General features: G+C 40.8%; 1 protein-coding gene and 1 pseudogene across 1 annotated transcript; both read left to right on the top strand.

Annotated features, from left to right (window-relative positions):
• The first annotated feature begins 670 nt into the window (after positions 1–670).
• On the top strand, positions 671–11,142 carry Pm20d2 (peptidase M20 domain containing 2). The gene is made up of 7 exons (XM_004628213.2): positions 671–1,208; positions 3,028–3,176; positions 4,038–4,180; positions 5,287–5,441; positions 8,416–8,551; positions 10,070–10,177; positions 10,371–11,142. The coding sequence occupies exons 1-7, from the start codon at positions 747–749 to the stop codon at positions 10,523–10,525; spliced, it is 1,308 nt and encodes a 435-aa protein (XP_004628270.1). The 5' UTR covers positions 671–746; the 3' UTR covers positions 10,526–11,142.
• A 6,120-nt stretch (positions 11,143–17,262) lies between these two features.
• On the top strand, positions 17,263–18,138 carry LOC101561083 (annotated as a pseudogene).
• Positions 18,139–22,455: the final 4,317 nt, after the last annotated feature.

Raw genomic sequence — 22,455 nt, 5'->3', positions numbered from 1 at the left:
TGAGTTTGATTCCTGGTACCACCGGAAAAGAAAAAACAAAACAAACAAACCCAACAGAAAGATGAAGTCTGTAGTCTTTGTATAGCATTTCTATTGAGGTCATCTTTTAGAAGATGACTGCCCCCCCCCCCAACCGGGGATTGAACTCAGGCCCTTGCGCTTGGCAGGGAAGCACTTATTTTACTGAGCCATCTCCCCAGCCCCAAGATGACCATTCTGCTTTGCTTTTGTTATTGTTTTTTGAGATAGGATCTTGTTTTATACTTCTGCCTTAGCTTCCCAAATGTTGGGATTACAGGCATGCGCCACCACAACCCGCATATAACAATATATTAATTGTTCCATTAATATATATGTATATATGTATGTATGTATATGTATGTATAAGAAGGAGGCATTATTCAGAGGACAGTGCTTCACCAATAAAACCAAAACCATTCTACTTGTGCTTCTAGGGAAAATAAGCAACAATGAAAAGTAGCGATGATTTTGGAGCACGATTCAACAGCCTGGACAGTCAGAGACCCTAGACAGTAAAGCGCTGAGTCCCGCCTTCTCCACAATGCTCCGCCTCCGGCCCGCCCCCTGCCGTCCCCTACTGGCTGAGGCGCTGGGGGCGGAGCTCCCGGGAGGCCAGTTAGTGTGACCTGCTTGCTGCCCCGGAGCGCTCAGGGCCGCCGGCGGTGTGCGCAGGCGCAGTGGGTGCTTTCGGCCGGCGGGCCGGCTAAGCGCAGAGGCTGGACGCAATGAGACCTGGAGAGGAGCGGCCGGTGCAGGGTGGCGCCTGCGGCGACCTCTCGGAGCTGTCGCTGGTGGAGCTGCTGGAGCTGCTGAAGCTGCGCGCTACGGAGCGCATCGACGAGGCGGCCGAGCGGCTGGGGGCCCTGAGCCGCGGCATCTGGAGCGAGCCCGAGCTGGCCTACGAGGAGCACCGCGCCCACGGCCTGCTGACGCGCTTCTTCGAGCAGGAGCCGCCGGCCGCGTCCTGGGCGGTGCAGCCGCACTACCTGCTGCCCACGGCCTTCCGCGCCGAGTGGGCGCCTCCGGGGGCCCCCGCGCTGACGCTGGGCTTCCTCTGCGAGTACGACGCGCTGCCCGGCATCGGCCACGCCTGCGGCCACAACCTCATCGCCGAGGTCGGGGCCGCGGCCGCGCTGGGGCTGAGGGCGGCCCTGGAGAGCCCGCCGGGGCCGCCGCCGCCCGTGAAGGTGAGATGGGGCCGGACAGGTGCAGGGGCAGCTGCGGGGGCGCGAACCGGCCGCTCGGGGCTGCCCGCGCCGGGCGGCTTCCAGCTCTGCGTTTGTAAACAACTCACAGAACTCTTAGGAAACAACTTGGAACCAAGCCCGGTTTTCGTTGTGAGTGTTATGGGTCGTTTTAGGTAACTGATTGGCCACTGTTGTTTGCTACCAAGGTTGTGTAAAGCCTGGAAGAAGTGATTTTGTAGGAAAACCTAGCAAGCCCACTTTACAGGCTCCCAAAACTCTTTGGTTTGCGGCAGTCCAAGGAGCTGTTGTAATCTGAGTAATTGGCAACTCGAAGTTTTCAGTCGCAGGAGCCACCAAACCTCCAGAAGCGTACACATGCAAAAGCAAATATGTTTACTGCTTTGATGAGTTTATTCTTGTCTTAATTTTTTATTTCAGTTTTAATATCTGGATTCTTTTAACAGGCGAATGTCCTTTATATTTGTCAGACAAGTTTAATCTTGTGCTACTCTGTTTTTCCAGATGATGTGGGCTTCGTTTTGTGGTACCTAAGATTCACCCATCATCACTCAGGTTAAGGGGAAGCCAAATGTTTTAATGTTCTTTAGCCGTTTTTAAAATTTTTTTTCCCAGTGTCAGTAGCTTTTTTGTTCTAACAGTTCCATCTCTTAAGGCCTGACCTCTTAGGCTTAGAGCTCCTTCGTGCCTCTGTGGGCTTGTTTTTGCATTTGGTAAGGTTTTGTTTTATGGAGGGGAAAGGCCCTTATCATTGGATGAAAACCTGGACTTACCTTTAATCAAGTTTGTAAAGGTTCTGTGCTGTCATCTGGAGATTCATCAGATTTAATAAGTCAAAGATAAAGAGTAAAGAGCAGTTTAGGAGTTTGGGTGTAATTTATAAAGAAAGCTGGACTTTGAGAACTGCACTAACAGCGAATTTCAAGTCGTTCTCAGGTTCAGCAAGGTTAACTGTTTTATCTAAAAATGGAATTTATGTTAATTCTCTCTGTGAGCCAAGACACTTCTAGCTTGTTTCATTGTTTTAGTTGTTTATACATATTTTCTTAGGTTTTTAAAATTGTTTGAAGAAATTAAGCTAAATATCAAAGTAAAATGTTTATTCTGTAAAGTTCTTTTTTGTTTAATTAGGTGTTTGGTGACCAGTAAATCTGCCTGATTGAATTGGTGGAATCGAATTTAGTAAGTTTGTGTAACAGTTGGCTATTTAACCATGGTATTAAGATTTGTTTGATGCTCTTCATAAAGGATGGATGAGTTAAAACTTTTAAAGTAGGTAGTTGAGGCCTGAAGGTTAAGATAATCTATACAAAATAATCTCAGCTCTGCCTGAAGAGTTGTTCTGTGACCCGGGGCATGACACTTTACTCTTTCTCAAAATCACCCTTCCTCTAAAAGATCACTCACCTACCTCACAGGGTTGTTGTGAGGATAACTACGTCCTTGGAAAGGTCTGTACAAATGACATGCTTGCAGATTACATACGTACACTAAATAGCTTAGCCATGAATAAGCCTTAAGGTCTAGATCCTAACAATTTTTGAGGAACTAAGTAGTCATTTCTTTTGAAACAAAAATCTTGCTGTTAAAAATATTGGGGAAATGTGCTATTTAATTCTTTGCACCACATTAGCGTAAAAATTATATAGGTACACTGACTGTAGAAGCATAGAACAAAACCTCTCCATAGTTTAAAGGCTTGTATGTAGATTATGAGTGCATATGTTAGAGAACCTAGTTGGTAGTTCCCTACTAGGACTTGTTATTGTTGTTTTGCTCTGATATAGGTATTTCTTTTTAGGTAATTGTCTTGGGAACCCCTGCAGAAGAAGATGGTGGTGGCAAAATTGATTTAATTGAAGCAGGTGCTTTTAAGAACCTTGATGTTGTTTTTATGGCCCATCCATCCCAAGAGGATGCTGCTTATCTACTAGATGTGGCTGAACATGAGTAAGTGACCAAGCTGAAGATAAACTTGTGAGTGGAACACAGGCTGTGGAGTACTTCTACATCTGCATCAGAGACTAAGAGCTGGCAAGATAGTTTAGCAGACTAAAAGCCAGCTTAGGCAAGTGCAGGGACTAGGGTTCGATCCCCTGCACCACATGCTGTGCCAGTCTCCACCCTCCAGCCTTCCACACCCACCAAGCATGGTGAGCCAGCCATTGAGACCACCTGTGGTGGCACATGCCTGTAATCCCAGTGCTGGGGAGGCTGAAAACAGGAGGATCACTACGAATCTGAGCTGCATAGTGAGACCCTGTGCCATGTACAGTAGAAGTAAATAAATAAATCAGAGATTAAATGTTCACATTTACACATTTAAAAAGTAAATCGAGTTTGGTACAGTAGCATGTTCCAGGAAAGTAGGAGGATTACTTGAGTTCCTGAGTCTAAAACTACCCCGGGGAGTATCGCAAGACCCTATATCAGACCCGCCTTGTAGTTCAAGCTTGCTGGGAGGCTGAGGCAGGTGAATTGAGAGCGAGCCCCACCTAGGCAGTAGTGGGACCCTGTCTCAAGATAAAAGGTACTTACAGTGTTTTTGCTATAAGTGATTTGTAAATCAAAACTTTAGCAGTCTGAATTAATTTTGAATAACAGTAATTTTCCATGCATTTTTAATTTTTTAAGACATAGTTCAGGCTGGCCTTGAACTCATTACGAGGCCAGGCTGGCCTCAAACTCATAGTGATCCTCCTGCTTCAGCCTCTTGTGTGGGAAGGAATATAGGTGTGTGCCTCCATGCCCAAATGGATTTTTTTGCTTTAGGGATACTGGAGAAAGTAATTTCAGATGATCTTTTCCTAGTGTAACTGTGAAATACTATGGAAAGGCATCTCATGCTGCTGCTTACCCTTGGGAAGGAGTAAATGCCTTAGATGCTGCTGTTCTTGCCTACAACAATCTGTCTGTGTTAAGACAGCAAATGAAACCAACCTGGAGAGTTCATGGTATGAATGCCAAATGCTTTGCAAAATAGATGGTGTTTAATGTATTTCAATGCTCCATAATTATGTAATATTTGATTTTTAAAAAACCACTTGGAAATAATTTATGTGCTTCAGATATATATATTTAAAAAGTTTAACCATATTTTCAGGAAATCATATGACCAGGTACTACAGTGTTTACATGTGGTAGGAAGCTAGGACTATTATACATAGATAAAAATGGTCCACTTTTCAGTAATACGTAGAGGGTTTGAGGTATGTAATTATATTCTTTCTGTGGTTATTTAAAAGTTGGAGTTGATTTTCTCCTGTCCTTTTTTTTTTTTCTTTGTTAATGTTTTTTTTTCCTCTTGTCTTTTTTTTTTTCTCCTGTCTTAACAATGAGAGGTTTTGTGATTTCCTCAACTTAAGATGTAATTTAAAACCAAAGTACTGTTAAATCCTGAATATGATAATTTAAAATTTTGTGTATCACCATAATATACAGTAATAAAGTACCATCTTGAAGGTACAATTTTTATTTTTTAGTTTATTTCTTATGATGTAGGAAACTGTTATACATAAATATTCTTTCTTTGATTTTGCTGTAGGCTACAGTCAGTCTATAATTGGAATTGTACCTGCTTCCTGTCTAGATTATAATTTTGTGGGAATTTTTGGTTTTTTGGTAGCACTGGGATGAAGCTGAGGGTGTCACACCAGCTAGGCAAGCTCTCTCTCTTTTTTTTTTTTTGCGGAACTGGGGATTGAACTCAGGCCCTTGCACTTGCTAGGCAAGCGCTTATTCTACTGAGCCATCTCCCCAGCCCCAAAAGTTGTTTTTTGTTTTTTTTTTTTTGGATAGGCAAGTTCTCTTGTTACTCAGCCACATCACACACCTTCATCGTAATTTCTTAACCATATCTAGATTCCTTAGAAGAAAGTACACATAGTCAGTTTTTTTCCTATTATCTGGGAAATAATCATCCTCTATATCAAAATTTGTACAACATATCAGCATTTTTATTATATCAGTAAAGCTAATAAATTTAAATTATTTTTGAGTATATTTAACCTTAAAATAACAACCACCAAGCTTAATTCCAGTAATTTTGTTCTTTTTATAGGTATAATAAAAAACGGTGGCATAAAACCCAATATCATTCCCTCCTATTCTGAATTAATTTATTACTTACGTGCACCCTCAATGAAAGAACTTCAAGTTTTGACTAAAAAGGTGGAAGATTGCTTCAGAGCTGCAGCTTTGGCCACTGGGTGTACAGTAAGAAATTTTCAAAGTTAATTATAATCAGATATATATATGTGGGTTGGGATTGTTTTTATTTTTTAATTTTATTTGTGTGTGTGTGTGGCCTGCTCAGCCCACCAGGGGGCGGGGCTGGCTGGCATGTGGTGCTGGGAGATTGAACCATGGTCCCTGTGCTTTGCTAAGCTTGTTCTGAGTAGGTGCTTTAGACCACTGAGCCATCTCACCAGCCCCTGGGATTGTTTTTATTAAGTTAGATTGAAACCTAACTTACCTCTTTTTCATTTGGGTAATGGTTTTTGTTGTTGCTTTTGTTGCTGGAGATTGAACCCAGGGTGTTGTATTTGTTGATGAGGTCTTGAATATGCAAAATGAGTTGACTGAATAATTAATGTAAATGCCTTTATTTATTATGTATCTTACTCAACTTCTGTAATATGAAAACTAGAGGTTGCTTTATACAGTAATTACGGTAATTTGAATGTGAATACTGTTACACTAGAATCCTTGCCTTTTTGCAGGTATAGTCTTCCTTATCTTCAGATGTACTTTGGGAATTGCTTTATGTATGGTAGTTCCTAGGAAGAAACTTTTATGACAAAAATCTATGAAAACTGTTTCTGGTATAGTAATATGAAAGTGTATAAATACTTATGGCTTGCTGGATTGGAAATTAAAATAGACACAAAGTAATCACGATGTTTTGTTAAGTTGAACAGTAAAGTCAGTAATATTTAAGTATCAGGCTATTATGTAAAGTAGGATGAGTTTTAGAATTACATAAAATAAGAATCTTGCACTTAGTGTAGTTAGATAGGTCTTGACCTGTGTCTCTCAGTGTTGCTAATTTTGTAGCCTTTAGAATTATTTATTATCTCTAGACCTCTGTTTTCTTATTTGAAAACATGGGGATAATACCATAACCTACTTTATGGTTCTTGTGAGAGTTAAATCAGACATTGTGAAGAAGTTAAGAATCTAGCCTTTATATGTATTACTGAGATTTTCTGGTACTTACTAGTCTAGTGAAGTAAAATTTATTAACATAGTAGCGTTGCCTCACAGTAGCAGTAATGCCTAGACAGTGGTGCTAAGTGTTCTAGGAATAGCATGGGTAGTCAGTGGCAGGAAAGATCTGAGAAGGGAAAGCTGTGTACTGGGACTGAAGGAAGGTGTCATGGAAGACTGTACATCTGAATTGAGCTGTGAAGGATGGTCTTAGTACTCTTAGATATATGAAGGACAGAATGAAAAGGACAGAATTCTCACACAGAGAATGTAGTTAGCAAAGGTAAAAGTGTAAAACTTTATATTATGGTTTGTGTCTAGATGTCCGCCTGCCATGCGGTCATGGGGGGGTGGGCTTTTCTTGAGCATGTGATTGATTCATAGTGCAGTGTTAGGATTAAGGGTGGGTGATTTCTGGATCAGTGCACTGGTTGGATTGGCACTGCCCTAATCCCAGTAGACTGGATATGACATAAGGGACAGAGAGAGGCTTTTCTTGCTCTCAGTTGTTGCTTTTGCTCTCTTCCACCACCATGAACTGTTGCCCCTCTGCCGTGTGCCACCCTGCTTTGGAGCCAGTGGATTATGGACTGAAACCTCTACAAACTGTGAGCAAAATAAACCTTTCTTCCCTGTCAGGTATTTTGTCTCAGCAATGAGAAGAGTGACTAAGACATTATGTGCAGTATTTTGAATATTTACATATAAAATTGTCTTGCTTACCTTTCATTGCTGGAAAAAATACCTGATACCTATAAGTTAAAGGAAGAAAGGTTTATTTTAGCTCATAGTTTATAGAGATTTTACTTCATATAGTTTACTGGGTTTAAGGCAGGGTGGCAGGACAGAGGGGAATGAGAGGAGAAACAGTCCATGGCAGGGTAGACAGGAAGTGGCAGCGACAGCAAGCCTCCCTTTCCCTTCCCTTCTATTTCATTCAGGCTACCAGTTTTTTGGGATGTGTCACTCACCTAGGGTGGGCCTTCCTATTGTGTACACTGAGAACTTTGCTAAACTCAACAGTGGACTAATTTAGTGCCACACAGTCTTAATTCCAGTATCACGCACCCTGATCCCCTTAATTCTGAAAAACCCCACCTGTGAGTGCAAGAGGCTTAGGAGAGGGGGACTCTATATAATACATACTGAACTATTATCATTAGCTAATATCTGAAAATGTGCAATATTCTCTGAGTATAGAGCTGTTGTTGTTAGATTTGAATCTATATTTTTGTCTTTTAATAATTCCTTACATTTTGACTGCCTTGGAAGGTCTGATTATGTTGGCATTGTTTCTGCCTTAGTGCCAAGAATAGATGTGAACACTGTTATTTTATGACTAACTTTTTGTTAGCTGTTTGATATTCAGTTTGAGAGAATAGTGCCCATTTTGATTCCAAGTTCAGCCTGTGAGTCTATGTAACTGGGCATACATAAACTGCTTCTGTGTTTTCCTATACTTGAATTAATCAATGAGGACCATAGTTGGCTCATCTTCATTGTGAGAGTTCTGTGTTTCTCAGGGTCCTTTTCAGATCTGGCAGTGGTGTTGGTGTCTGTTTGTATGTTGAATGTTTACAATACAGAATTTCTTTCTTTTGGAGATGAAACCAGGAGCAGTGTTGCTCACAAAGCAGTGGGCTTTTGACCATCTGTATCAAAAAATTCCTTGAGTGCTAGTATCAAAATGGAAGTTTTTGGGTGCTCCCCAAGCCCTTTTTAGATGATTGAAGTTGACATTTGCTAGAAGTATAGAGCTTGGTGACATTATAAGGTTTGGTGTATATGTAATAAGATAGGGTTTTATGAACTGTCTTTATAAGAAATACAAAAAGCACATTTTAAAGTAAGAGATTTGAAAGGCTATATCTGGATGGGAAAGTGCCTTCTCTTAATATATCTCTGTTTGAAAACCAGCTCTTATTTGAAGTTACTTAATTTTAGTTTTTTATTTGAAAATTTGTTTTGTAATTTTTATTAGGTTGAAATTAAAGGTGGAGCACATGATTATTACAATGTTCTGCCCAATAAGACCCTATGGAAAACATATATGGAGAATGGAAAAAAACTGGGTATAGAATTCATTTCAGAAGATACAATATTGAATGGCCCTTCAGGTAATTAAGTTCTTTTATTTATTTAGCTTTTTGAGGAAGAAAAATGCCATCTTTAGTCAAATGGTTTTGTTTAATGGTTGGAGGTGAGGAGGTACTGCTACTGTTTTAAATGGTATTTTCTTACACTTAATAGGTAGAGGAGAGAAGCTAGTATACTCTTTGCTGAGGGTAAAATGTCAAATTAACAGATTTGTTTTGAACAATAACCAACCTACTTTTTGGTCTACATTTAAATATTCCTAGTATTTAAATTCACACCTAATTTTGAAGTAAAATAATAAAATGGGAAATAAAATTTAAATTTGTTCTCAGTCATCACAGCTTATTAAGTACTTATCTAGGGCATTTTCAGATTCTAAGAAGTAACAGATGGTTATTAGAATTTAAATAATCATACTTGGGTTTATTTTAGATTTATTTCCTTTCCTAAGTATATTATTACTAATACATCTGCAAGCTAGATATATGTTTCCTAAATATAAGAAATACTAATGAAGTAGACAGAAAGGACTTAGTTATAAACATAGTGTGTCATGTCATTCACTGAGAAAAGAAATTCAAGAACAGATGGACTATGTAGGTTGGTATGTAATTAGCTAGTTACATTTGAGGTGCTTGTGTAATTTCTAAGTGGAACTGTTCAATAGCCTTTTGAGTTTGGAACCCCGAAAGATACCTATATTGGAGATTTAGGACTTGCTAATATGTGGAGGTAATTGAAGACAGGTATTAATGAGATTTTTCAGAGTTCACAAAGAGAGAAGATGCCCCAAGTGAAGTGTTGGGATCAGTTGCATTTAAGATATGGCAAAGGAAGGATCTTGAGGAGGAGATAGAATAGTCAGAGAAAGCCAGGTAGGGAAAAGTACAAGTCTGAGTCCACATGAGAGGACAAGGAGCAGGCAGCCCTGGAGTGGTACTGAGAGGGCAGGTGAGAGTAGCCATTGGGGCTGGTGAGCGGGTCCAGGAGATGAGGTCTGTGGGGCAGTGATGGAGCTGGAAGCAAAGAAGTGGGAGGGGAGGCAGCGAGAGCTTGAGCACACAGCCCACTCTCTTAAGAAGTTCTTTCTTTTTTTTTTTTTTTTGAGATAGGGTTTCACTATGCAGTTCAGGCTCAGGCTGGCCTCAAATTCACAGCTATCCTCCTGTGTCAACCTCCTTGAGCGCTGGGGTTACAGGCATGCACCAGCATGTCTAGCAAAGAAGTTCACTTCTTTAGGTGTCTCTCTTTTTTTTTTTTTAAGATGTATTTGGTACAAGATCTCACTACGCAGCTAGAACTTGTAGCGATCCTCCTGTTTCAGCCTCCCCAGTGCTGGGATTACAGGCGTGTACCACTGTGTCCAATTTCAGGGATCAAACCCAGGTCCTTGTACTTGCCAGGCAGACACTTAGATTGCTGAGCTAGATGTCTTCTAAAAAGGAAGAGAACTATAGCTGAGTACAGGTTTCTGGTTATAATTTCCTCATTCAAGAGTATTTAACCAAATATGTGTTCTGTAACTTGTGTATTCCAAGGATCTACTGATTTTGGAAATGTTACTTTCGTTGTTCCTGGAATTCATCCTTATTTTTACATTGGCTCTGATGCCTTGAACCATACTGAGCAGTACACGGAAGCTGCAGGTAAGGTTCGGACATAAGTGGTTGGTGTGTGCTTTTTCTCTGTGCTTTCTTATTTCACTACCTGAGATCACCTGCCAGAGTGCTGTGTTTTAGTAGGTAGTTGGAGAGGTGATTCAGATATTGAGAGATAACTTGAGGAATTAATTTTAATAACATGGAGATATGTTAATTCATTTTTTTTTTTATCTTTTAGGCTCACAAAAAGCTCAGTTCTATGCTTTACGTGTGGCCAAAGCTCTGGCAATGACTGCGTTGGACGTTATTTTTAAGCCAGGGTTGCTGGAAAAAATCAGAGAGGATTTTAAATTGAAACTTCAAGAAGAAGAGTTTTTAAATACGGTAGAATAAAAGGAAGACTTAAAAGTCAATTATGAATCATTAAGAGGAAGTGATAATTTTTTCTTTAATCTTTTTATAAAAGCATGTTTATTTTTCAATCTTAAAGGCAGAAGACTTTCTTAATGTGTTAAGGACAAGATATAGAGAAAACACAAATCTAAAATGAAAATATTTACATGTCTACACTTGGAATTGTGGTATTTCAGGAGTTGGATGTGATACCATTTCCTAAACAAGCTAGATGATACATGATTTTTATCCCTGAGAATAATTGACAAAGTTTTATGTTGTATACTAGTAAAGGTCCAGAGAATTTCAACCCTTGTATTGACACTTGTGGATGCCTGATCCATTTTTAGTTGGGTTATTTGTCTTCTGCTTATGAGCTGCATAGTGAGACCCTAATGCTGGTCTACATCAGCAGGAACATCAAAGGTGGAAGTCAAAGGTCACCCTCCCACTTTCAGAGCTGCTCCTGATTCTCTGTATTGACACTTGTGAAAGAGTTTTATGATAGGAGTGGTAAACATTCTCAAAAGTAGTTTTAAAGTTCATGCTCTAAATTTAGGCAGTTTATTTCAAATATCTGACTATAATTGCTTAGGTTTAGAACTCTTTACTAGTAAGTAGACTTTTATTTTTTAAAATTTATTTATTTTTTAATAGTAGATTTTTAATCACACATGCTTATGAGAAACTAGAAACTTGGTACAAAGAATAAGCTTTGTTTTTACCATGTGAAGGAAAATGAGGTTTTTTTTTACATGTAATTACCTCTAAGGAGACATTCAAGTAATTCCTAATGCATGGAGACAGGAAACAGTCTCAGCAGATGGGATTGGACTCTTCCTCTTAGGTGTTTGTGGCAGCCCAGGCCCTTCGAGGAGGACTTGAGTGAGGACTGCTGTCTGCACCGACTTTGCTCTCTGAAATCTTCAGCGTCCCCACTTGGAAGCCCGCGTGACTCACTGGACAGCGCAGAATTCTGAGCTCCTTAAGTCTCGTGCTAGCCCAGTATTTATTACGCATTACAAGTTTTTCGTGGCTCGTTTAGGGTGAATTTCTTGAACACGATACAAGAATGTGATAGAATACCTGGTGTAACATATTTTATGCTGTGATTAAAGCTCTGGTGGACTCTGGTGTAAAGGAAGGTCTTGTACAGAAGTGAACAAGGAAGGACAGCATGCATTTGTCTTCTCTGGTATACACGAATCTTTTGGGCCCTGATCTACCAGTTCGCCACTTGGAAAGTTAGATGAGATCACTGTCCTTGTAGTGCTCGGAGCACTCCTAATTGCTGCTCTATATTTCCAAGAAAGAGAGGGCTTGTTTTTGGAAGGGTTAAAAATCGCTTTTCTTCTTTTTCAGGGGTCTACACAAGAGCCTGATTAAACAAACAACCTGTTCTTTTATACAATCAGTGTGCTAAGAATAGTTTTTATATTTTTGAAGATTGTAAAAAGCAACAGGGACTGAATGATGCAACCTACAAAACTTAAAATATTTATTATCTGCACTTAACAACAAAGCTTGCCCACCCTTGTTCTTTATAGTAAAATAAAACTGATTTCTCTTTGATTAATGTCATAATAAAATTGTGTTGTGGGATAAAATTTAAAACTTATAAACTGAAAACACAAAGGAAGCGATTTAGATGTCCTGGCGTGCTGGCCTTAATTAATACAGTTCATTGCCAGTTTTTCACTGTGCAGTAGAAGTTTCTTGTCCCCACTTAGGCTTGGCCTCACACTGGGACACAGTCTATCTGCTGCCGTAGGATTTGCCTCTTGCCCAGGGGTTGTTTAACTCTTTATATCACCGTTTAGAACTTGATCAGAGGCGAGGGCATCAACAGAAGCTGCAGCTTGGACTGAAAAGGCCCGAGATACCTGGTTCCTACACAGATTTAGTCTCCTAATTAGCTTTTTTATTTTGCAGAACCGGGGATTGAACTCAGGCCCTTGTGCTTGCCAGGGAAGCGCTTATTCTACTGAGCCATCTTCCCCAGTCCCTCAATTTTTAAGTTTCTCTACGAAATGTTTTAAATTACTTCTACAGATGTCTGCATCCCAAACAACCAGGTTTTCTAAAACGATAAAATACTCTGTGATTATTAATTGGTGTTCCAACAGACTGATATATCCTGTTGTTTGTGAAATGTCCCCAGTTTCCTATAAAATGGTTGTTTGGATATGATTAATATACTTTTAAAAAGCAAATTGGAGAATATCCTGCTGTTAATGGTTCCTTTGCATCTTGATAAAGTTCCCTGTGAGACCAGACTGTGGAGTTGCAGCTGGCATACAGGACAGCGCTGCGTAACCCTGTGTTCTGCGTCCCAATGTGGGGCGCTAGTATTTATGTACGACTCACATCTGAGCCACTTTTGAGTTTATTATATTTTGTTCCTGTTTTAATTCAAAATTTCTAATTAACATTGATATATCTACTAGAATATGGTCACAGATTTATCATGTTAAAGTTGAACTGACAATCTGTCTAGAAATACAGCTTTTTAATCTTTGGCATTTTACATTATTTCACTTTAATTGTTTTTAATATAATTCAGATTTTTTAATGTTTTATTTTTCATATGCCAGTGAAGTTATTGGGCTGTGTTATGACAAGAAATACAAATAAATACATGAATTCTGGAGTAAATTCCCGTATGCTTACGAGTGATCTTCATTGTCATTTGAATTTAGGAGACTGCTTCTTTTGTAATTATAGTTTTTCTTTTGGAATAAATTTCTTTACCCTTATACTTTAAAGGTATGTTTCCTAAATGACTTTGTTAAAACTTCCATTAACGCACTGAGCTTCAGCTACCATTTGTTTATTGGTCTTCACATTTTGGATTAAATTTTCAAAGATTTTGGAATATTGGCTTCAATTTTTGATCCTCCTGCCTCAGCCTCCCAGAGTGCTGGGACTACAGGTGTGTGCCACCACACCCAATTACCTGACATTTACCTAAGAAATGGTTAAGTGTTAGGAGCCCCTGAAGCTGGAAACTGATCATATATGGGAGGGCTGGATGAGGCCTCATTGCCTAAAGCAATCAAGCTACCTCAGTCTTAAGAACATCCTGCCAGGACTAAGCGCCTGCTTAGGCAAGCACCGGATGAGGCATGGGAGGGTGGAGGGGAATGCCACCAGGCCCTGTCCCCAGGCGTGCTGAGCTGGCCGCTGAGACGGCATGGTGGCACATGCCTGTAATACTGGTGCTGGGGAGGCTGAAAACAGGATCTCTGTGAAGCTGAGCTGGGCCTGTAAATTGCAAGACCCCAGGGTGGCACCAGATAACCCTCAGGACCCCTATGTCAAGCTCAGGAGCTGCCAGGAGAAGTAGACGCCATACTAGAGATGTATCCAGGCAGAGGATGCAGTTGTCGCTTCTTATCCGTTTATCTCTGTTGGGCCTCAGTATTCTCTGCAGAGCCAGTTCTTCCTATCCCCCACCCCTCACTTTGAAACAAACTCTTAGCACCATTTTGAGCTTATTTCATCCACTTCTTTGTTCGAGAAAGAAGGTCCTGGAATACTTCTGTTTGGCAAGCTGTTTCTGGAGAAAGCACCGGACTACAGATTTCCCGAACAGCGCAGAGCGCACCCTTCCTGCAGCAGGCAAGCCCAGGCTTCAGCTGTTCTGGAACACACGGCGACCAGCGAGTCTGTCTAACCTTGCAGGTCAGAGAGTTTGTTAGAGGGAGATAGAGAATTGCTGAAGGGGAGGGGGAGTTAGCTAAGGCCGACCAGGGTGGCCAGGGGTAGGGGTGGTCAGGTTCTGGGCAGTAGGAGGTAGCTGTGCCGCAAAGCAGTACCTAGAATACCTTTGTGGACAGAGAGGGACCACAAGGTAGGTGTTAACCTTGTGAGTGTCGCTATCTCTCATGCAGCTAGTGGCCTGCTTGCAGTGTCTTGGTTCTTAGGGAAAGTGTCTTGATTACATATTTTTATAATTTCATTATTCATACCCTGTATGGAAAGCCTTTTTCTCAAAATCCAATTAAGGATTATGTTAAATTGTGCTGGTCAAATACCTCAGGGGATTAAAGTGACTGCAAGCAGGTGCGGGGCCAGGGGCCTGCCATGCCGGCCCCATCCCTGGGGCGCTGAGAGGGGAAGTGAGACTGGGTGTGGTGGCGCATGTGCCTGTAATCCCAGCTCTTGAGAGGCTGTAAACAGGTGGATCACTATGAGTCCAATCTAGTAGTGAGACCCTGAACACCCTGTAGACCCTTCCCTAAAATGCAAAAAATACAAAAAAGGATTATGTTAAATTAATAGCCTTTTGAAAGGTAATTCTAAATTAATGGTTTGAACATAACTACAAATTGGAAATTAACTCTCTAGTGAGTTAATTTCAAGTAGGCATGAGAATAGGAACTGTATAAAACAATTGTTTTAGGTGGAGTAATCCTTATCTAAAATACTTGGGATTAAGGGCTTGCCTGGCAAGTGTAAGGGCCTGAGTCCAACACCTGGTTCCACCAAAAATAAATGAATAAATAAAATACTTGAGATAACAAGTGTTTTGAATTTTTTTGGATTTAAAAATAATTGCATATACATAATTATATCTCTTGAGAATTGGACCCAGGTCTAGCCACAAAATTTTATTATTTCATATACATTTTGTTTTTAAATTTTATTTATTCGTGTGTGTGTGTGTGTGTGTGTGTGTGTGGCCAGTTCAGCCCACCAGGGGTCGGGGCTGGCTGGCATGTGGTGCTGGGGGATTGAACCTTGGTCCCCATGCTTTGCTATGCTTGTTCTAAGTAGGTGCTTTAGACAACTGAGCCATCTCACCAGCCCTCATATACATTTTTACAGAGAGCTTGAAGTAGTTAATTTTATACAGCATCTTTAGTGTTTTAACTGCAGCACATCCCATGAGGTCAGTTATGGAATTTACTGTTTTTGTCACATTTGTGTTCAAAATGTTTTACATTTTGGATCATTTTGAATTTTGGATTTTCCAATTGTGGGTGTTCAAACCATATTATTAATTACTGCTATCTGTCCCCTAACATTAAGTATGGCTAATATTAAGTTTGCCTCTTAAAATTTATGAACTGCTGTTTAGGTGCTTAGTCCACTGAGCTATGTCTCAGCCCAATTTTTTTTTTTTTTTGGTGGAACCGGGGATTGAACTCAGGCCCTTGCGCTTGCCAGGCAAGTGCTTATTCCATTGAGCCATTTCCCTGCCCCCAGCCCAATTCTTTTTTAACTTGTATCTTGGCTAGGTTCGCTAACCCTGCCCTTCATTATGGTTGCCATCCCTGTAGTTATCTGAGAAATTATTTATGATTTGATTTTTTTTCTAGAGCCTCATCCATTTTATTACTTCCACTTTTACCACTTCAGAGATTGCAGGTAAATGGCTTTTGAGTTATCCCATCTTATTGCCTCCTGGGTTTGCTTTCACTGAGCAGGAAGTTTCGGGTTGCACATTGCTTCTGTATCTTCTGTTCTTTTTTTGTTTTTTTTTTTAAATGTATTTAATACAGGGTCTTTAGGGTCTCACTACACAGATTGGACTTGTAGTGATCCTTCCTGTTTTTCAGCCTCCCAAGCACTGAGATTACAGGTGCACCCCCATGCCCAGTCTCATTTGTCATCTCAGCGTGCCCTGAGGGCAGGAGGGGGCTCAGCATGGCAGGCTGGAATCGAACACCCAGTCCACATGTCTACCTAAGCAGGTGCTTTAATCCACTGAGCTATCTGGCCGGCCGGCCGGCCGGCCTGCCTGCCTGCCTGCCTGCCTGCCTGCCTGCCTGCCTGCCTGCCTGCCTGCCTTCCTTCCTTCCTTCCTTCCTTCCTTCCTTCCTTCCTTCCTTCCTCTCTTTCCTCTCTTTCCTCTCTTTCCTTGCTTCTCTCTCTCTCTCTCTCTCTCTCTCTCTCTCTCTCTCTCTCTCTCTCTCTCTCTCTCAGTTTAATTCCTGCATTGATGCTTGTAAATTGTTTATGGTATCTTTATTGCTAGTGTTCAGAACCCTTAGGGAATTACTACTTCTCAGGTATGTCTTCCAGGTGTAGCTGACTTAGGGTTTGTGTCTGCTGTAAGATCCTACCTTTTCAGTTTATTGGGGATGAGAAGTTGCTGCCTGTTTGGCCCTGCCCCTTAGTTCTTTGGCACTGGCCTGTAGTATTGTTTATGATGCTCAGGGAGTCTCACTCTTGATATAGAAGGAAGAACAACTGATTTTAACAGTTATGTCATCTTGGCTAGAGCAGTACAGTCAGTCGTAACAATAGCATCAGACACACCCTTGAAAATGACCTGTGGTAATCATTAATTTGCAAACTTTTAAGTGTATGAACAGGATTTGTAGTTATATCACCCAATCTAAAACAAACCAGAAAAATACGCACGGCAAATATCCATTCACTTAGAAGCAAAGGAAGATCACATAAGCTTTGGGAACTGGTATAGAGGACAGGAGAAAGGGAGAAGAAACAGAAACAGGAACAGAAGAAAACAAAACTAGAAACAGTGTTGTCACTCATATAAACACAGGAACAATCAGTCAAAAAGAAGAAAAATAGAAAAAAAATGAAAAGCAAAGGAGGAAAAGCAGAAAGTAAATAACCACTCCAGGGCATGTTTCTGCTGTCCCTGGTTGGCAGGGGGGCAGGCAGAGCCCAGGTCTGTGTTGATTGAACCCAGCGAGCCAGCAGTGAGACTATGGTGGTGGTAGATAACCTCGGAAACCAGGCCCCTGAGTTACACCGAAGTGATGATAAATTCCAGTAAGATTTACTTTATCTGGAGAAGTAACACGGGTTTCCCCGCTGCTGCCTAGGAGCAGCAGCCCAGCTGCGTACCTCGGCTGGAGGCAGTGGAAGGAGATGGACAGAAGTTTGCTGTGGTGCCGTGGAGGGCCGTGGGGGCAGTGGCAGCAAAACCACAGGGGGAGGGAGGGGGCATGGCTGGCTTTTTGGGAGCCTGGGGAGCTGGTTACTCCACGCAGATTTGGCCAGAGTCCTGCTAACTGGTACGAACCCTTTGTCTCCTTATTTAATTGTGGGAAAAAAAAGAAAAAAAAAAATAGGGCTGGGGAGATAGCTCAGTAGAATAAGGCACAGGGTCCTGAGTTTAATCCCCAGTACTGGAAAAAAAAAAAATTGTGGATCCACGATATCTTGTGCAGGATTCCGATGAGTGCATTTTACCGATGAGCTAATAAAACCCGGGGCAGGTTTGAACTGGCCTTCTTTACCACTGGACGACATTACATGATTGGGGTTGCATTTGGGGCAATGAACAGTCTTTGGCTAGGATTGAAGGAAACCCAGACTGTAGCCTGCTCCAAACCAAGAAATGTACAGATTTTGAATTTAGTGACTAGGCAAGGGACACCGTGGGCCAGTACTCCAGGTTCTCTGGTTTTGCTCTGTAGTGCATCTGGTGTTACCATTGAGAAAACACGAGGTGCAGGAGATGGCCTGAACACAGTGGCAGCTGGAATCATGATGGGCATGTTATACAAATATACAGGTGGGCTTCGAGGAGTCGCAGGAGGGATCTGGCAGGCCTGACACTTACAAGGTTACATGCACTGTGTGACAACGAGGAGCACATGACAGACTCCTGGCTCCACCAGGCACTTTGAAGATTTTGCCAGTTCACGGAGGATGCTTGTAGTACTCATCCAGCTAAAAAGTCAGACTGGATTTATCTTCTCCTGCCAGAATTCATTTGAAAAATTGCAGATTCTGATTTGCTGTAATGAAGATCATGGATAACACAGATCCCCAGGAATCCACAGCCCTTCTTGCCCTCAAGCTGAAGCCAAAACCATTTGGTAGGCTGAGGAGATAGCTCAGTAGAATAAGTGCTTGCCTGGCAAGCTGAGGGTCCTGAGTTCAATCCCCGGTACCGCAAAAAAACCAAAAAACCCCTTTGGTATTACTGAGTAAGGTGGGAGATGATCTTGGATCTACCCATTCTCTCTCCTACCCCTGAATTGGAAAGCCACTTACTCCTGGAGTTCTGGTCATACTTACTGTCAGCTATGGGATTTATTAGTGACCCAAAACTGTAATATTGCCCTGTACCTTATTTTATTTGTTTGTTTGTTTATTTATTTATTTATTTATTTATTTTTGTGGAACTGGGGATTGAACTCAGACCCTTGTGCTTGCCAGGGAAGTGCTTATTCTACTGAGCCATCTCCCCGGCCCCTATTGCCCTGTTCTTTATTTTTTATTTTATTTATTTTTTTGGTGGAACTGGGGATTGAACTCAGATCCTTGTTTTTGCTGGTCAAGCGCTTATCCTACTGAGCCATCTCCCCGGCCCCAAAGAACTGAGCTAGGGCCAGGCCCCCATGTTCTTTAAATAAAAGATGAAATGTTGATAACCCTTATCCAACCTTAAAAACAGGAAAGTGAAAACTCAAATTCATGAAATATGGAATAAAAGTGTGAAATTATCTGAACAACACTGTATTGAGAAAATATCTGAATATCTTCTGTATTGGAAATTTCTGAGGGAGTCTTTTAAACATATTTTGAATAACTGAGTCATTTAAGTCTGAGTGAATGAAGAAATTATTCTAAAACAATGATTATTTCATTCTATAATATAGTCTTTAAAAAACTATCTGGGGGCTGGTGAGATGGCTCAGTGGTCTAAAGCACCTACTTAGAACAAGCTAAGCTAAACAAAAGCACAGGGACCGCGGTTCAATCCCCAGCACCACATGCCAGCCAGCCCCGCCCCCTGGTGGGCTGAGTTGGCCACACACACAAAATAAATAAATAAATAAATTTAAAAAAAAAAAACAAAAAACAAAAACTATCTGATAGTTTTTGTGTTTTATACATTTCTAGCTTTTTATTTGAAGTACTCCTTTAAGGAGTCTTCAGATTATCAAAATAGACTAGTCTTCAGATTATGAAAATAAATTCTCATTGTAAAATAAACATGATAAACTACTTTTTAAAAAGCTTACTGCAGCAAGCACTTTGTACAGTTTGAGCAATTACATAGTTTAAGAATAGTGCGCTTAGACTTATATGAAGTTAATATTTTCAAATAAATAGTCTCTGCTTCTATTAGATTGTAAGTTTTTGTAATATCTTAATAGACATGTTAAATGTGTGTGGATCTAAAATGTTAATAAATTCATTTACCTAACAGCTTTGTCTTAATTTTTTTAATGATACATGAAGAATTAACACAATTACCCCTACGCTCCCTAGTATACTATACTGTTACCCATCAATAGTATTGATATTGGTTTGCTCTTCTACTATATAAATGTCATATATTATTCATATGAGAACTAAAAAAGAATAACCAAGTATTTTTGTTTAGAAATGAATGTTTTTCTATAATTACAAGCTGAAAAATGCAATTTTACTCATTAGATATATAGTTCTACTACTGAATTTAAAAGAGATCTAACTTATCTGATAGCCTAAACAACTAATTTGAAGATAACGTCATGCAATATAATAACCATTGTTGAATTCGTATTACTTTGTTTAGTGAAATTTTATATCATTTCTAATGCTTTTTTAAAATTATTATTTTGTATTTAAAAGATAAGGGGCTGGTGAGATGGCTCAGTGGTCTAAAGCACCTACTTAGAACAAGCTTAGCAAAGCACAGGGACCGCGGTTCAATCCTCCAGCACCACATGCCAGCCAGCCCCACCCCCTGGTGGGCTGAGCTGCCCCCCCAAATAAATAAATAAATTAAAAAGAAAAAAAGATAAGAATAGATTTAACTTCAATACAAAGTAATTCTACATAATAATGCACCTGCAATAGGGCAGAATTTTAGACTTTTATCATTGGCCAAGAGTCAGTGCCTCAGCTTGGTGTGATGGCACAGGCCCAAGATCCTAGTGCTCTGGGCAGCTGAGGCAGAGGATCTCGAGGGAAGCCCAGCCTGGGCAACTTAGGAACTCAGCGAGATGCTGCGGGCATGGGTGTGAAGGGTGTGCTGGGGACACAGCTGGGAACAGTGCTGTGCAAAGTCTCTGGACTCAATCAGCAGTACTAAAAAAAGAAAAGGACCTCATAAAGAAAAAAATGTCTCTGTTTAAACTGGTCAAAATTTACACTTTTTTAATTTAATTTAATTTAATTTTTTTTTCTTTTCAGAGTTTTATTGATAAACATAGCAATGAGACAGTCTTCGTGGCCAGTTCAGGGCACCTAGGGGCGGGGCCGGCATTGCATGTGGTGCCAAGGATTGAACACTTGTCTCTATGCTTGCCTAAGCAGGCGCTTACTCCACTAAGCTATCTCACGGCTCCAGGTCAGGGTCTTAAATAAACAACAATCTTGGTTGGTTCAGAGACAGAGAAGACATTGCCACACTGGATGTACAACTGCATTTAAGAGAGTGCTGAGTTCTTACCTATTTGTTGACTCACTTATTACTGACAATATTTTAATTAGCTTGAGAGAATGGAAAGCAGTTAAAAATCTGCATCTTTTTGCTTCTATATAACTCATTCAAGGTATATCAAACTGTACAAGCCCATACAGGGCGGGTACTGCTTATAAGCGTTACAGATTTAGTATTAATGGTGACTTCATAGCATATTATCTGACCTGGAATCATTCTTTGAGAAGATGTACATGGTTATGATACAAGAATCTTAAGGGAGTTTAATGTGAAGCTAAGCAGCCCGAGACTGTAAATAGAGTTAAGGTGTGCTCTTGACTTGAGAGTGGGGTAGAATGCCACTTTTGAAGGATTCAACTTAGATGTTGTTGAAACCCAGAGCTTTATATGCAATCTCCATTAGTCTCTGAAAGATTTTTAGCCACACTAAATCATTCAGCTAAAAGAGATGAGGCAGTTACCTATGGCTGCTGATAGTTAATCTTGACTGTCCATTTCAGGCTGATGTAGGGCCTGCCTAGAGGGTCAGTACAGCATACTTGGGTGTGGCCTTGGAGACTACATCTGGTCCCTTAGCTCCTTCCTCTGGGGTGCTCTGCTTTGCAGACCCCATGAGGTGAGCAGCTTTCCTGCACCCCACCCTTTCACCCTAAAGCTCTTCCTGGAGCCAGCCATGCATGGACTCAGATCTCTGACACTGTGAGCCAAAATTCAGCTCTCTCTTAAGTTACAGGCATTGAAGTTTTGAGGTATTTTTCCCCAGCATCAGGAAAGCTGGCCAGTAGCCAGCTGTTTGCCTCCCTTAGTCTCTGGAAGGCTGTGTGCATACAGCCCACTTTGACTGTGTGCTCTTTAGGAGAGGGTCCCTTGTTTAAAGATTGTGTGTATAAGTCATAGACTAGACATTGCCACCATTATTCTCTTGGATTTTTATCTCTTTTTCTCCAAGCAGATTTGAGTTTGTGTGTCCCAACTTTTGATGTTGGAACCACTCTGACCTGACCTGCTCTCTGCCTTTTTCTAGCCTAAATATCATTTCTTTTGTTTCATTAATCCAAAGTTGAATCAAAAAAGAATTTATGTAACACAAAGAAAAACAATATAAAGACGTAGAAGTTAGTCAATAAAGCAGAAATTTCTTATCCTAAAATGACTAAAATTTAATTTGACTAATGAAACTTGCTACAATTTGCCTCTGGAGAGTCCCTGAAAAACCCATGTATCAAAGGCTTGGTCATCACTCTGTGGTCTCACTGGAAGGTGACGGGACCTTCAGGAGAAGGGGCTTGTAGAGCGCCTGCCTCTGCCTGTCTTTCTGCTTCCGGCTTCTGTGTGGTGAACAGACCTTCACCAAGTGCTCCTGCCATGATACACTGTGTTGTCACAGGCCCAGAGCTACAGGCCCAAGTGACCATGGACTGGAATTATAAGCCAAAATAAGCTGCTGCTGCTGCTGCTGCTGCTGCTTCTTCTTCTTCTTCTTCTTCTTCTTCTTCTTCTTCTTCTTCTTCTTCTTCTTCTTCTTCTTCTTCTTCTTCTTCTTCTTCTTCTTCTCCTTCTTCTC

Source organism: Octodon degus, unplaced genomic scaffold (assembly GCF_000260255.1).
Source record: "Octodon degus isolate 3935 unplaced genomic scaffold, OctDeg1.0 scaffold00022, whole genome shotgun sequence".
Classification (NCBI taxonomy): domain Eukaryota; kingdom Metazoa; phylum Chordata; class Mammalia; order Rodentia; family Octodontidae; genus Octodon; species Octodon degus.
The sequence above is the reverse complement of the archived record's forward strand: the minus strand, read 5'-3'. Positions and strand labels throughout refer to the sequence as shown.

Excerpts from the sequence above, each read along its gene's own strand:
- Pm20d2 (XM_004628213.2), top strand. The coding sequence starts at position 747 with ATGAGACCTGGAGAGGAGCGGCCGGTGCAGGGTGGCGCCTGCGGCGAC. Across the intron at positions 1,209-3,027 it reads GGCCGCCGCCGCCCGTGAAG|GTAATTGTCTTGGGAACCCC; the intron begins GTGAGATGGGGC and ends ATTTCTTTTTAG. Across the intron at positions 5,442-8,415 it reads CTTTGGCCACTGGGTGTACA|GTTGAAATTAAAGGTGGAGC; the intron begins GTAAGAAATTTT and ends AATTTTTATTAG.